Source organism: Acanthaster planci, linkage group LG06, assembly GCF_054643075.1.
Source record: "Acanthaster planci isolate LZ-2023a linkage group LG06, COTS_SCS, whole genome shotgun sequence".
Classification (NCBI taxonomy): Eukaryota; Metazoa; Echinodermata; class Asteroidea; order Valvatida; family Acanthasteridae; genus Acanthaster; species Acanthaster planci.
Genome location: NC_141782.1, coordinates 9,112,969 through 9,129,297, shown reverse-complemented (window position 1 = coordinate 9,129,297; position 16,329 = coordinate 9,112,969). Strand labels below are relative to the sequence as shown.

General features: G+C 39.8%; 2 protein-coding genes across 2 annotated transcripts; one reads left to right on the top strand and one right to left on the bottom strand.

Moving 5' to 3' along the window:
* Positions 1 to 265: 265 nt before the first annotated feature.
* Positions 266 to 6,553, bottom strand: ciao2b (cytosolic iron-sulfur assembly component 2B). Its single transcript, XM_022228337.2, has 5 exons — positions 6,329 to 6,553; positions 2,345 to 2,424; positions 1,962 to 2,087; positions 1,613 to 1,658; positions 266 to 1,247 (listed from the first exon to the last, which is right to left on the bottom strand). Exons 1-5 carry the CDS (start codon positions 6,453 to 6,455, stop codon positions 1,153 to 1,155), a joined length of 474 nt encoding a protein of 157 aa, XP_022084029.1. The 5' UTR covers positions 6,456 to 6,553; the 3' UTR covers positions 266 to 1,152.
* A 2,049-nt stretch (positions 6,554 to 8,602) lies between these two features.
* ttc5 (tetratricopeptide repeat domain 5) lies at positions 8,603 to 15,988 on the top strand. The gene is made up of 10 exons (XM_022228441.2): positions 8,603 to 8,757; positions 9,475 to 9,607; positions 10,077 to 10,288; positions 10,695 to 10,842; positions 11,450 to 11,541; positions 12,172 to 12,225; positions 12,360 to 12,506; positions 13,184 to 13,398; positions 14,204 to 14,348; positions 14,768 to 15,988. The coding sequence occupies exons 1-10, from the start codon at positions 8,674 to 8,676 to the stop codon at positions 14,885 to 14,887; spliced, it is 1,350 nt and encodes a 449-aa protein (XP_022084133.2). The 5' UTR covers positions 8,603 to 8,673; the 3' UTR covers positions 14,888 to 15,988.
* The last annotated feature ends 341 nt before the right edge of the window (positions 15,989 to 16,329 follow it).

Sequence of the window (16,329 nt, the reverse complement as noted above, 5' to 3'; positions counted from 1 at the left end):
CTTCAGGGTAATGGGAAGGCAAGTGGAGTGTCACTGAAAGAGAAAGAAAATGGCAATTACTCAGATCTTTATTAATCCCCAAAATGAAGAAATCAATCTGCAGGAAAATTAATCTAGATTTACTTGGCAAGATTTTGTAGCCCCAATATTTGACATTCCTAATTTCCCCACAGTAAATGCCTTCCCTCTTAGTACCTAGCATCACACAGGCATAACCTCAGCAGTCTAATGAACCTCTGAAGTACTTGAACAAAGGAGAATCAAGTAGAATTCACAGACAATTTTAATTAACATATTAATAATGGTAGTCTCAGAGAAAAGTACAATTCACAAAGACTAATATTGTACATTTCAGTGTAAACTGACGATTGCTGGAAGTCTGGTTACCAAAGCAACACATTTTTGTTAGTTTCCCATCTTCTCTGATTAGATGTTGTAATATCCTCAGTTTATCTTGGAAAGGGCACACAAATCATGGACAACACATTGTGCATATCAGAAACTGATCCAAGTCCTTGGAAATGAAAATAATGAGTGTTCATTACAGGTTTCAATAATGGAAAAACATCAAATGATATTTTATATATACATGTAGTTTCCTTCTTGAAAGCTCAAGAGGCAATATTAATTCTTTGAAAAATTTCAATCATGTTAAGCACTTACATTTCTTATTCGAATTAGGGGCACACTTAGTGGTGTAAAGGAAAGATAACCAACATTGACTGAGTTTTCTTATTTAAATAAGGTTAAAGAGAGGATGCAATTCCAAATTTGGCTATTCTAAAGAATCAATTTATTTTATTGATGATCAAGAGTTCTACAACCAAAGATCAGTGATTTTTTGAGCTATGTCCATACATATAGTTCAAACATCCTCCCCCAAAAGTTACAAAATGCTGGTAAATTTTACTCCTTCCTTGTTCAAAAGGGCAAACAAAAGGTGTAACCTCAAAATTACAAAGATGGAAGTGTTGGCCCTCAATGCCATAGAACTGCATACTCCATATGGACTTCTCCCTTCCAAAAATTATCACATTCAGTGCAGGATGACATAATTTCTACCCCTGATAACATCACACACAGCAGTTTCAATTTGTAGAAAAACCTCAAGGAAGTCTGCTGCCTGTGTTCCCAGAACTTCTGTTGTGCTCATCAGGAAACTGCCAGGCACTGATTGACCACCTCCAATAGGTGGTTGTTCTCCATGGCCGCTGCCACACGTTCTTTGTCGGCTAACTGCTTGTTCACTAAAACAGACAAAAATGTGAAAAACTTCATCTTCTGGAAATGATTTCATCTTCTAGAAAATGTTGAGACTTGTATGAATCAGAAAGATGCAGACAAGCCTTGGCCTTTTCACTGAATGTATAAGTTGAGTTTTGAGGCTCTTAGAAGAGAACAAAAATGTATTTGGCCAATCTTTGGTAGTATGCTTGACTACCTTCCTATATTCACCTGGGTTACATCAACACAGTTACACAATAGGCCAATTTTACTTGAGTGAAAAAAAAGTGTACGGACGGAGATTCGGGAAGGAGTGTAAAGTTTTTTGTGACTGAGGGAGGGGATTTAATATGTGACAAGAAGTGGACGGAGTATGTGTATTTCTCACCAGCTTCCTCTGAAGCATGACTTCCTGGAGTGATTTTAACATCAACCTGCAGGGAAAAAAATGCTTTGTATATTGTACTCATAGAAGAACAAACAGCACAGATAGATGGTAAACATTTCATTAGCAGAATCTGCCAGGTACTAGCTGAGGCTGCAGTGGAATGCCAAAAAGCAGCATCCGTATGCACAAATTCACTGTGGTGTTCTAGTAATGAGAAGGCCCATGGGTAACTAGGTCACCAAAAACAGGAATCAGAAAGACAGTCAAAGGGATGAAAATGAAGACAATAAATTTTTAATTTATTTTGCACAACCTTGGAGGGGTCGTAAATGGGTGCCAAGATTCATACCTTGAATCTTGGTGGTAAGGATCGCAAAAGCTTCACTCGGATGGAAAGCCCAATCAGCGTTGCCATACTGCAGTGAGGAATCGTGGGAGTAAACATGATCTTGACCCAGTTCTCATCATCGTTGACCTACAATAGAAAAATGAAGGAGAAAATGAGAGCAAAAATTTCCTGCAACGGTGGTTCTACACTAGGGAGGAGTGATATTATTAAATTATTGTTATTAAAGTCAATTTATATAGCGCTCATTTCATAAAAAAATGTTCAGGAGTGCTTATATTTAAAAAAAAAATGAGCCTGTCTCACGATGCTATTGGGTTATTCCTTCTGAGAAGACAGAACAATCTGGGGAAATGAAAACATAACTAGCAGCTGTCTAGCCTTACCTCAACCTGTGAATGTGAAACAACATTCAAATCTTCTAAGCTGTAGGGGTGTTCAGGGTCACTGATGTGCCTAATGAGATGTGCAAAGTTGGTCAAGGAATAAACCTGATTTCAAAAATTAAAGGCCCCTTCCCCATTTCCCGAGGAGAATGCTATCTCAAGAAACTACAACCACAAAACAAAAACTAAAAAATCCCCCCCCCAAAAAAAGATTAATAGGAACCTTGCCTTTTAATCAAGACAATTGTTTCAAATGCAACTTCTGTATCTTGCTGAGGAAACTCGATTAGAAAAATTTGATAATTGTGGCTTTAATTCAAGGATTATTTTAAAGGAATCTTTCATTGAGTTTGAAGTGTAGTGTCCTCTCATAGAAAAGTACATATTGATTGAATGGAGTGATTTGAAAAACAAAAGACAAAAAAGCCATAAGGCAAGCTAATGGAGGCCATTTTTATAAGCTGGTGCACAGATTCTAAAGAACAAATTTCGAGGATAGAGAATAGTATTTTGATATCGGTATATTATTTTCCAGTGGATCCCAGACTTTTACAAATAACAATCTATTTTTCCATTTTTGAATCTGAAAGGTCGACTCATCTGAGAACCAACTTCTAAAAACACTTTCCCTTAACCCAATCACACTGACCCTGGTTCCTTGTTATGTACGGCATCAGGTGCACTTGTAAAGTCCGGCACCCAACAGACGGAAGTATTGTCTACTGATGAGTTAAAGTATTCCCCCCCTCCCCCGATGATCATTATGTGAGCAAATGTGGTCAAAAAAGGTTATGATGAAGCTACAGATAAGTGGCTGCAGACTTACAGATTAGGCCTCTGATAAAGATTAGGCCTCTGCACGTCGGCGGGAATGAAAATAATATAGAACATAGGTATTTTAAAACAAAATTGATCGTTTTGTTTGTGGACTTTACAAGGTAGCTGTGGGTGATTACACAGCAGGGATAAAATAAAAACAGTATTGATTTATAGAGTCACATGTAAAATAAGCTTCCAAAATTTCTTAATATCATTTATGTCCAACAACTCATGAAAACTCACAAAGGCAATTAACGTGTATGAAATAGACCATGGAGGAATGTTTTCTTCCTCCATAAATAGACAAAACATCGATATGGTTGCCTAAAAGACATTTTGGAGTAATCTCTATAGAGATCATTTTGTTGAAGAAGCGTTCTGACAGCGAAATTAAGTGCATATCTTTATCTTCCTTCTCATTTATGGGGTAGAACTCTGATGGCGACGTTTAGTGCACACTTTAATCTGCTCTTCCAATAAGGGGGCAGAATTCCAACCACGAAGTTTTGTGTATAATATAATCCACCCTCCCACTAAGGGGGCAAAATTCCAACAATGAAGTTTTGTGTATAATATAATCCACCCTCCCAATAAGGGGGCAGAATTCCGACAACAAAGTTCAGTGCATATTATGATCCGCCCTCCCAATAAGGGGGCAGAATTCCAACAATGAAGTTTAGTGCGTACAATGATCCGCCCACCCAACAAGGGGGCAGAATTCCAACAATGAAGTTTAATGCGTACTATGATCCACCCTTCCAATAAGGGGACAGAATTCCGACAACAAAGTTACTGTACTTTGATCCTTCATTCACATACCTAATGTATTTGGCAACGTCAGCGCCATCTACATCCGTGAGAGAATATAGTCTGACTTTAACTTCGTGATCAATTACCTATGAGATTCATTGAGGATTTGTGAACGATTTAAGTCAGAATGTGAGCACAGGCACTTAAGCATCACTTTTTCGTATACTTCAGTTTCATTTTACGATATATCGCGTGAAACACCTTCTATGGCATAGTATTATTCATGCACTTGCAAGGCGGCTTTCACGCATGCATGCTGAGTAAGTTGTGGCCCACACAAACGACTCCACAACTAAAAGATTTAATGTAACTCGGGCATTTGAGCACCGATTTGACCGATCAAAGGGGGAAATGTGGTTTCATGACTGGTCAAAATGGAATGCTACACTAGTTTATAGCATAGTATGAAACTGGACATGTGATGAGAAAACTAGAGGCAAAGCCCACTTGCCACGCGGTCAAGCCAAGGTCGAGCCCCGTCTGCAGTTTTGCACTTAGCTTGTAACAAAATCCCCTGAGGGCTATAACAGTAGCTGATAAAAGATCCTCGGAATCCTGGTTGGCCTGCCAGAAAACCCGAATTCAGGCTGCTGAACTTGGGTTTTCTGGTAAATGAGAGTTCACAGCCTAGGGGTTCATCATGCATCCACCACATTCCTAGGTGGGATACAGCAGCAGATGAACCTCATAGTTCTACGGGTATGTAGGCCTTATGTGAAAAAGCAATTTATGTATATACCCCAGCATCTAAACACAGCATAAACATCTCTCCAACTTATGCTGGGCATACCCAATTTAGGCACTATGCAGGTTGTGACCTATAGTAACCATCTAGCTGCAGTGCATGACAACCAGTCAAGCAGTGCTAACCCCAGCTCTTTGCTGTCTGAGCCCGGCGGAAGAACCCGAAAGTTCTGAGGTAAGCTAGCCCCACTAGTGTGGCTGTGGTACCCACACTAATGCTAAGGTAAGCGTTTATAATTATAACGTTCTATATGGTCATTGTGGTCATGACTAGCGGTGGTAGGCCATGTACATTGTATGCCTAGGTTGGCATGGTTGGTCTAGGCATGATCCAAGTTACTCGGACGAGGCTAAGCCTAAACTAGTCACCGACGTGACACTCATCATTGTCATCATGCTCATGTCAGTATCAGGTCAACTCGGACCCAAACCAACTTGGACCCATTCCAACTCGGACCCACAGAGTCTTATGGTTGCACTACACCAAATACGCGCCCATAGACCGAAATAGCACCGACTACTAAACCTCGCGAAGAGGATGGCCTTCATTTTTTCACTGGAATTTCAAGATAATTTTTTTTCGCTGGAAATTCAAGATATGGCCAGATTGTTCACTTTTCATTTCAATTTTATGAATTTATTTAATTCTTTTCCCGAAGATACCCCACTAATAGTAGTAAAACTATGCACTCAGCTCTGAATGTAGCTGCCCATCTCTATCCAAAATAGGCCCACAATGTGGGGCTTTTTGAGAAAGAAATACTCTGAACTGGAAACTATCAATCCCAAATTCTGGATTTATATAAATAATTCTATAATCCCTCGTGATTATGGCACGTCTTATTGTAAAAAAAAAAGTGGGATCACAAAATAATAATGAGCTCGCAAGCAGAAATACAACGCTTGAAAACCGTCTCCAAGTTTAACCCAATAGGAAATATTCCACATTTTTATTTTAAAATGATTTGATTTGTGTTGTTCGAAATTACCAACCTATTTGCGTTATTTGGACAGTCGGTTTAGGCCGTCATGGATGAATTCCTCCTCAAAATCAGTCTTTGTGGTCAATCACGCCGGTACCTCGGAAGCCAATAACCGATTACGATTCCAGATTACAAGTGGCAAATAAGACATCAAAGGAAATGTGCCTCCATAAAAATAAGATGCTCGTCAGTTACTTCTCACTTCCAAGACATCACTGATATCAAATCCAGTCCTGTACCATTTTTCAACCACCATGCCAGTTCAAATTCAATTTTTACCCAATGCTAAAATGTAAAAGTGGACAAAACAAAATTTTCAACAAGTTAATCACGCTCTTGGGGTTGGGTCCGAATTGGTCGTAGGTCCAGGTTAGTATTGGGTCCGAGTTAGTATTGGGTCCGAGTTAGTATTGGGTCCGAGTTAGTATTGGGTCCGAGTTAGCATGGGTCCGAGTTAGCATGGGTCCGAGTTGGTTGTGGGTCCGAGTTGGCATGTGTCCGAGTTGGTTTGGGTCCGAGTTGACTCGAAACCCTCATGTCATATCAATCATGCATGTCTGTGTCAGTACCAGGAGTACTGCACAAGTTAAAACAGGAATGTCACCGAAAACAGAATTAAGAAGGATATCGAAAATTTCCCTGGCATCAATCTTGTCCACGATGTCATCATTTTCCTCGTCTACGGTGGGTTCTCTCTCGGCTAAGCGCCTGTGAATGGTGGGATTCACGTTCTCGAGTCTTTCGCTGGCCGCCATGATTGATTTCACTGCATGTGCTCAAAGTGAATGCTTTGCAGTGAGGTGGAAGTTGATACGCCCCAACCAAGGCATCAGTCCCAAAGTACATGTAAACGGTTGGGCCGGCGCGGTCGGTCCAAAAAACTACAGCTCTGCATGCGGAGCTAGCTCTGTATTATGGTGTTCCATATGTGCCATCCGGCGTTGCATTTTTCAACCGCCGTCGCCTTTCAATGTGAATAAGCCATTAATCATCAATGGTCAACCTTGGTCCAGCCGGACCTGAAGTTGTTGACTTGGATGCTAAAAGTGTGCGTACATATTTCTAATGATTATGGAAACGGCTAAATTAGCATGTATGCGTCGATTAACTGTATGTAAATAAATTAACAGCCCTTTAATGAACCCGATTAGTCGTGGAAGTTCACCTCGCTCAATTTGGTTTCTCATTTCTACAAGCTTTTTGAGTGAAAAATGTCCCCGTACTGATGATTACTAGTTGCCACAAAAATCGAACCCCGTATGGTAGGCCCATTGTTCACCCTGGTTGGTATGGTATTTGCCATCTTGCAGACATGCTTCCCGAGGGAGCGTTTATCGCAGTACGGTCTATAATTTTAAATGTAACTACTCTTGGCTAAGAAATGTCACGCACCATAACTTGGAGATATTTTACGTTTTCTTGGTTGAAAGCAGCTGTCAGCAATACAAAATCACGCACAGTATTCCGAAAATACTTTTTGAACCATGAAAATCTGTCCAGAGGAAGCTAAGACTGATCTTATTTTTTCATTACAGTAGTAGAAAGGTATTTCGCACACTTGAAGTTGTTTAGGCAATGGTCCGTGGTTCACTGGCATTCCCCCAGTGGAGGCCGTCTAGTCATGGGCTTGAGATCATTTATCTTTCTTGGGGGGGGGGCTTGTGTTTATTACTCAACGGAAATGACTTCCCAAGGTCTAGAGGACTACATGTGGATTTTGGTTTGAAAAGTGTCACTGTTTGAAAAGGCTGTTTCGTCGTAGCTGCTGCTTCTTGATTGACCCTGGGGTTACACGTACATGTAAATGCGTTTCTGTCTAATTTTCTTTTTTTCTGTGACAAATGTTGCCGTACGTGTGAGAATCTCCACAACAGATAACTTCATTCTTTATTAGACTAGTTTTTGAGTGTTTTATAATAAGCTGGCGGTAGCGGTGATGGACGAGATCCTGGCCTCCATACGTCTTTCCGATGAAGTAATGAAAAATGCGACGCCCAGTCAAAAAATGCGACGCCAGTTAAAAAATGCGACGGAAGTCGAAAAATGCGACGCCGGTACGGTTGAAAAAATATCAAGCAGCAAAACCAGAACTTCTGCCTTCGTTTGCAAATATTCTCCTAACTACAACGAATATGAAAATGAAACTTACACCAATGGAAAGACGAACATACGACCTTTTAGATGCCACCAAGATTTGCAGATTTGAAAAATTTTCAGTTCTTTTATGAGGCGATATATGTGGTAAACGTTCGACGGGAACACGACCTGTAATGTGCAGACGAAGTGAGATTTCCATAAAAACAGCAAGCAGCAGAACCAGAACTTCTCCCTTCTTTTACAAATAATTTAATACCTACAACGAATATGAATATGAAACTTGCATCAATGGAAAGAAGAACATACGACCTTTCAGATTCCACCAAGATTGTCAGATTTGAACAATTTTCAGGTCTTTTAGGAGGAGATATATGTGGCCAACGTTCGATGGCACATATGGAACACCATACTGTAGCGATATTTTACACAGCGGTCCATTTCATTTTATATCTATATTTTGGAGGTGAACAATCGAAAATCAAAAAACCCACAAAAAACATTTACAAAAGGCAGTAAGAAAATCATTAAAATTGGAAAAACATTTAACTCAAGTAACACCCCTGCACGATTGAAAAAGGTTACTCTCCTAATATAAGCTTGGCTTAGTAGCCGAGGTACTACTTGATAATTTAATACGCAAGCTGAACACCCAAACAAAAATTATTTGCCAAAGTCGTTTTTACACCAAATTGTGCTTGCAGAAACGAGCTTTCATGCCATAGATAAAGTGCCACATTTAAGTTGAATTATGTTGAACGTGAGCTGCATATTTTGAGGGGGAATTGGCCGACAAAATTAATAGTTCGGCCACGGCGGAAACTATAATTGGGATTGCGGCTGTAGTTGGGGAATAACAGATACACCTCCCGTTGAAACATGCATTCTGGAAGTGACAAGATGGGTGAAGAAATGGCGGCGAGAGGAAGCAACGATCATGACGAAGATGTTGGTAGAATTCAGGTGACTTTTATAAGTTTTTTCTCGAGTTTTGAGTTAAGGTATAAGTGTTGCTCGAGTTTTACTTTGTAGTGACAAAAAGCGCATAAATTTTTTAAAACATCAAGGGTTTACCAAGACAAGAGGCTCAGGCTCTAGGCAAATTGCTCATAAGTTCATACTAACACAGCAGTTGAATGATCAGATGATCGTGATGATGAATGTGATGGAGGGAGGAGGAATTCCCGGAGAGGGATGTGACTTTAGTAGCTACATGCTTCATGTATATATACAGTGTACTTTTACATGCATGTTCATAATTTAGATTTGTTTTGTTTTAGTTTTAATTCTGATTCTGTTTTACAAATAGTCATGATAGTTTGAATTGCTTACACTGAATCAAAAGATGTCATTCATTGACTTGTTTTGTTCTTCACCTGGTCACAGCATTCTTGTCCTTTAGTCCAGTTTTGCAGTGTTAAGTTAAAGCTAGGCTTTTTCTTAAACTTTTAAAACCTCAAAATTCATCATACATAGCCTTTAAATTTCATTTAAAACAAGAACGCAGAAGATGTATTTGTAACTTTTACTGATGGAAGTTTGACTTAAACAAATTAACTAGCTGTGCATGCAAGAAGTACATGTAGCACGAATTTCTGCTGAAGAGAAAGGACCAAGAGGCTTGTATCCCTTGCAGTTTGGGAATGTACCATGAATAAATCTCCTACTTTCTCTCTATAGAAAGCTGTTGAGGATCTCTATGCCTTCAGGGACCACTTCTTCGAGAGGAACAGCATTGACCGAGCCATACACAAGAGTGACGAACTTGGCCAAGAGCTCAAGAAAGTCATTGAACTCTTGGATGAGTTACAAAGTGAATTGACCTGGTCGTTAACCTTTAATGACAGACTCATAGAATGGGCTCAGTGAGCTGTATATTATTGGGAGCTTTGTACACGCTTTTTAAAGGAAAGGAAATGAAATAGACCACTGAAATTAACCTTCGAGGGGAGTTACTTCCATTATTTTAAAAAAATTATCAACCCTTGGAAGTGACCCCCCCGACCAACCACCTTCATTTTTTACATCTATGAACACCAGTTTCAAATGTTCTTAATGCAGACTTTTTTTGAGGCAGTTCTGGAAAGTCATAAGTCTAACTGCAAATTTGTTAATTCAACAGTGTCTGGTCATCTTTTGGCCGTCATGTGTGTACATGTATGTGACTCATTTGTTGACTCATCCAATTTTCAGAATACTCCACTTGCAAGGAGGCTAGCATTTTTGTCAATTTTCTTTTCTCACAAATTGAATTTCTGATTGCTAAATATCTCTTCACGTAGACCAAATCAAGAATCGGTCGGAGTACATGCTGCAGCGAGGCAAGGCCCTCAACGTGATGCCAGACTTCAGCCCAGAGGCCCTGGAATGTCTCTCCAAAGCTGTCAAATTGGATCCCAAATCAGTAGAGGCATGGAACCAGCTAGGAGAGTGCTACTGGAAGAATAAAGACATTGAGGCTGCACGGAACTGCTTCACTGGTGCCCTGAACCATGTAAGGATAAAATATTCAAACATGTGAAGCCCACCTGAGACTAGATAATTTAAATATCTGTATGTTTTCTTATCCTTTGATTGAATAAAATAGTTTATATTTTTCAAAGACAAAAAGAATAATTGGAATGATTACATCATTTTTGTGCAGGATTAAAGCAAATTGTACTTGAAATACAGTTGTCTTCTTTTGTAACATTAAAAATGGTCTTTTTACAGAGGTTTTAAAAGATGTGTACTAGTAACATTTTAGGAAGTACGCAAACCTGTATGTCCCTTCACTGCCCCCATCACAATTAGAAATCTTGAATGGATTTGCATACACACGCAACATCACCACATGTCAGAGAATTTGACTTGGAAGACAAATTTTTGACTGACATGCTGGTGATATCATCTTTTGATAGTCAAGGAACAAGGTATCCTTGAGGAATCTCTCCATGGTGATGAGACAGCTCGGGAAAACCCAGGAGGAGAAGGCAAAATTCATCCAGGACAGCGTGGATCACGCCAAGGAGGCTGTCCAGCTAGACTACACCGACGGCACATCATGGTGTGAGTACTGGCATTCTGAACCCAACTGTTGGATCCTTGAGAGTCCACCTCAGGATTTGGGAGGAAATTGAGGGATTGTGGAAGGCAGATCCCAGCCATTGCACTTTACTTAAGGGTTAATTTCCTTTTAAAGTTGAAGTTAAAAAAGATGTGTCATTTGGCTCCTGCAGCTGTGAATGAAGATTCACAGAGGCTCTAAATATAGAAAGGCCAAAGGAGTTTGAGTAATCAATCAATTTACTTTTGAAAGTGTCAGTAAAACTTTCTTAAGGGATGATGCAATACAAACCCATCTGCTCTTCCCTACTGCAAGGTTACTCTGTAATTCAGTCATTTATTTTGCTTCAAAAAACACTGTCTTGTTTAAGATTGGAGAACTCTGCAGCCGTATGGAGAACATCACGGTCACAAAAAGGGGCAAGAAAGGAGAATGTTCATGCTAAAAGTTTATTTCCCACCTGGCGTCCCCTCCTTCTCTTTGAGAATAACTAGTGTTGTGCACATATGCCAGTTGCATTTTTTTCATTGTGCAATTCCAAAAGTCAAGTTTCAGTATTGAAGGTTCCTTGACCTCTTTGTATTCTCTTCCCCTTCCCTGTGCATGCAGTCATCGCAGGCAATGCGTATTTGACAGTTTTCTTCAACGGTGGTCAGAAAGCTGGTGTCCTGAAGCAGTGTCTTGGAGCATACTCACAAGCGGTGAGACATCAGGCTTACAACAGATTTGTTTTAGCAGAGCATTCAAAACAGCAGTTTCAAAATGATGTACAAGATTAAATTTGCTGAGTTAGGTGCTTTGTTCAAGGGCTCATACTTACACATCAGAAAATTTTCTGTTGTACAGAATTTATTCAGCAGAACTACTAAATGTGACCCGCTCTGCAAACAAGGTGTATTAAGTCGCACAATGCAAAAATGCGTAATGGCCCATTCCATGTGCCGAGGGTGAAAATATTTGGAAATTGCTTGACCAGAAAGCCTCTGTTGCTAAGGAAAACCAAGAGAGTGTCTAATTTAAGTTTAATGTTTCTGTTTGTTATGTTTAAAGGGCATTATCTCAAAAGCATGTGTGATAAAATGAAATTATATGAATACGCAAATGGCAAATAACTCAAAATGCAAAATACCTCTGGGATGAATTATACGTCAAATGAAAGCTTAGGATGTGAGCAATTTGATTATATAAATAACTCAAATTAAAAAAAAAAGTGACATAATAAACCTTTTTGCAGAGCCAGTCACAAATTTTGACATTTTACAGTGTTTATTTTTATGGTAAAAACTGTTTTTAAATGAAACTCTGATAATTATTTGTTTGCTTTATCTCAGGAAAAGGACATGATACAAAGATCTAATCCTGACCTTTACTTCAACAGAGCAACAGTAAGTTTAACTTTTGTTACATGTTTTCTGCATTGTAAACGTTGCCATTGTAATCTGGAACTAATTAAATGTAGAATGTAGAGACCTTGTTTCCATGACGCTTTCTGTGTCACACGTTATCCTCTCCTGTCCAGATTTTCAAGTTCCAAGAAGACTACAAGGCATCGTTGGATGGCTACCGGATGGCTCAATCGCTAGACCCCACCTGGCCAGAACCACAGGAGAAATTGTCAGAGCTTGTCACTTACCTGCAGAATGTTACACAGTTAGTTCAACAGAAGGTGAAATTACTCAAATATTGAATAGAAGTGTAAAAATGAAAGGCCACGGGAAACTGTCAGAAATCCAAATATAACTTCATACATTTTTCTGCTGTTTCAGCCGGCATGCAACTTATCCTTGGATCCACTGATTTGTTTCAGGGGTGAGATTTGTGAGGATCGTTCCTGATATCAGGATTTTTTCATCTGGATCTTTCAGATTTCAGTTTTTTTCAAATAGTCTGTTTTTAAAATCTGGAATATCCCAGTTTACCACTGTGAACTGTTTACATATGAAAATCGAAATAGAACACAAGAAATGGGCATGTAAAGGGCTGCCTTTAGGCAAACACAACTGTAGGCCAAAGATCTTACACTGCTGTCGTGCCCTCAAAACGTCTGGTGATTTTTTCGTGGATTTTTAATTTTTTCCACTTTCACCCCTGTTGTTTGCTTATAACTTCCAAATTGCCAAACACTGTACAAAGTCAAAGTCTTTTGTAGTTTTTCTCTGTTATTTCCCGGACTTCTCAGAAATTACGTCCACATCAGCAGATTCCAAGCAGTACACTGAGAATAAGAACGAAAATGCAGGTGCTCATTTTCCATGAAACTAAATGGAAAACTACCTGCCAAAAAAAATATCAATTTCATCGGTAAGCCCTCTAAAAATACAATGGCATTATCATTATGTACAGGGTAAGCTAAAAGCCAAGCGTCTGCAGCAGTTGCTAGCATCAATCAAAGAGAGTGACCTGGGCCCCTTCGGTGGGGGTTCCTACACCCCACCCAAGGGGGATCCAGTCAAGCTAGAGCCCACCTCTCTCTCCAGACTAAGCCCGGGACCAAATCCAGAGAAAGTGGTCCTCGGTAAAGTGGTGTGCAGCGTGGTGACCGATGAACCCATACCTTTGTAAGTTAGCACAAATCTGTCATTCAAATGTGCCCCCTTCGTCAGTGTTGAACAACACATTGTGTTCTTGAATTTGGAATTTTTGTCTGTGTTTAATACAATTTTCCCTACTCAGGACCATTAGTGGCCATTCAACGTTAGGGCTACAAGAAAAATAAATTGTGGAAAAGCTGGATTAGAGAAAAGGGAAGGCACGTGCACAGTGTAAAAGATGCCTGTTCACGTTGAACTTACACTAGGATGTGTTGTAAGCAACTCAAAACAGGATGCAACTAAGAAATTCTGGAGTGCATGAAAAGACACCAGTCAAGTAGATCTTGGAATTGTGAGTACGGAATTGTGACTCTACACGATTCACACGAATGCCAACGGATGAAGGAGCAGGTGGTATGTCCAACAGTACAGTTGTGAGGATCAACCAGTGAGAGGCTGTTTGAGCACATGCCATGATAAAAACAACAGAAGATGCATGGTGAGGGTGGGGAATCCCATATTGAATGTTATGTTTGTAGAGGTTTTCCTGCGACATTACGTGATGGGCAAGAAAGTATACCATGACCGTGGAGGCACGTGCGATTTTGATTCTGGGTATTTCTATTGGTAATTCCATAACAAGAATGTTAAAAGACCTCAAAGGCGCACGCGTTTACATGCACATCTGTGTCAATGGAACTGCTGACCATCAAAAATCATGTGACTGAAAAATCCCCTATAGGCAATAGCAGAGAGTAAATTTGATTTTTTTAAAAACTGTTGAGTAACTCAATAGGAATCTTTTGTATCTTTTATTTTTATTTTTAAACAGCACATTTGCAATATTGGATGCTGAGGGATCATGCTTTGCCGTCAACATTTACAACATTGCTAAAGGCCAAGGGGTGATCATTGGCGATTCTGTGGCCGTCCCTGAACCATTCGTCCAACACAATGACTTTGTGTTTGATAAAACAGTAAGAAATTGATATTAATCTGTTTTTAATACAACTCCATTTCATTTTTCACATTATTTCATGGTGTGACATGGATATTTCCAAACTGGTTTTCGTTCATTCTCTGAGGTCTTTAGGTGTTAGAGCTATTTAGGGGCAGACATTGATTACTGCCGGCTAGTGGCATAACTAGGGTGAATTTTTTTTTGAAAGGCTGCACACATATTTTCCAAGGGGTTGCCAAAAGCACATAAACTGTGGCTTTAAGTTAGGTACATCTTAAAATTTCAAATGGGAAGAACGGGGGGGGGCACAGACCTCCATGGGGGGCATATAGTTTTGCCACTACTGCTGACAAACAAAGAAGTTGAGAACTTCAGTGACAGTTTGAGATGGTTCCTTGCCAGGTATCCAAGATTGGTCTCTTTTTCCCCATACAGAATGTCAATTTTTCAAGCATCCGAGTGGACACACCTGTGGCGCTGGTGGTCAACGGCAAGAAGCTAGGACTTGAGAAGCAAGCTCCTGCAGTGGTCTCGCTGTATGCCAAGAGTGAATGAGCTTAGGAAATGCTAGCCTCCAAACTGTTGCTAAACTGCTGCGTAGACCCTTTGAAAACAAACAAGAGCACTGAGTTGCCTTAAATAGTGTGGGTCAGTGAAGGGATGCCACATTTCACTGATTCAGGTGGCTTTCTCACAGTAGCAAAATCAGTGAATTTCCAGACCAGACTTAGCGTGACAACAAAGTAAAGTCGTACACACGTAGCTTTGGTTCTAATCCTTTTGTTGAAGGCTATTTCTCAAACTCCCATTTTTGCCGCATCTTCAGCGCCAGGCTTCAACAAGGTCCCCAACTTTGGAGAGTTTACAACCTGGTCCCCAACTTTGGCATTTGACAACAAGATCTTCAACTTTGGGGATTTTAGCTCAACGTGGGTTGTGCTTTTACTTCAAGAACATCAACACAGTGTGATTTGAAGAGGTCTTCAGATTGGTTCAATCAAAGCCCAACAAGTGCTTTGGGCTTTAGAGAAATATTTTGAAAAGCATTGACTTTTAATTATTTATTTGCAAACCATCATATTTTTAAAAATTTCATTAATTTTTTACAAAAGAAGTTTCAGTCGAAATGCTAGAGTTACTTCAGTAGAGTATTTCAGTCCAGATTTTATCACTTTTGCCAAGAAAATCATTTGCATTGTTTAAGAATTTGGAAGGGGTGCACTGCATAGTTGGTTCTGTAGGTAATCCAGCAATTTGGCATTTTAATCTCCTGTTAGAAATAAGGCTATCAAGGGAAAATGTCAAGTCATTCCGTTTTTGATACTCAGCAGACTCATGCGAGCTTTCCAATGATTCGCTTTCCATCCATTTCATGTTCAGTAAGTATTTACTTGATCAAATAAAACTGAAGTTTTACACATGCAACAGACATATCGGGGCCAACAGTGCACTCACACCAAGGCAGCTTGATGATGGGACTTGTAATGTATTCTGATATTGGCAAAAACATTTTCTTGGGTGAGAGGCAAGCTCGTTGCTGCATGATGCGTTGTTTGTATATAAATTGTTCAAAGTGTATATGGTTTCATGCAGGATGTATAACACTGTTTGAAGTTGTGAGATATGAATAAACTTTGCACAAGCCATTGTTTTTTATTTTGCATAAGTTACCACTTTTTATTTTTGTCTAGTTTTGGTATGAAATGAAGAGCCAATTTACTTCAACTATTTTCAGTACCTCTGGTGATGCAGTCACAATGATAATGCCTTAGCTATCAATAAAAGGGGGGCAAGTGGTTAGGGTCTGTGGCTTCCAATCATAGGGTCGGGGGTTCGAATGCAACTGCTGGCAGTATGTTGTGGCCCCTCGTAAGTCACTTCACCCCTGCTTGCCTCTCTCCACCCAGGAGTATAAATGGGTACCAACATTGGCTTGGGAAGCAACCAGCGATGGACTGGCATCCCATTCAGGGGGAATAGAAATATTCTCAGCCGTT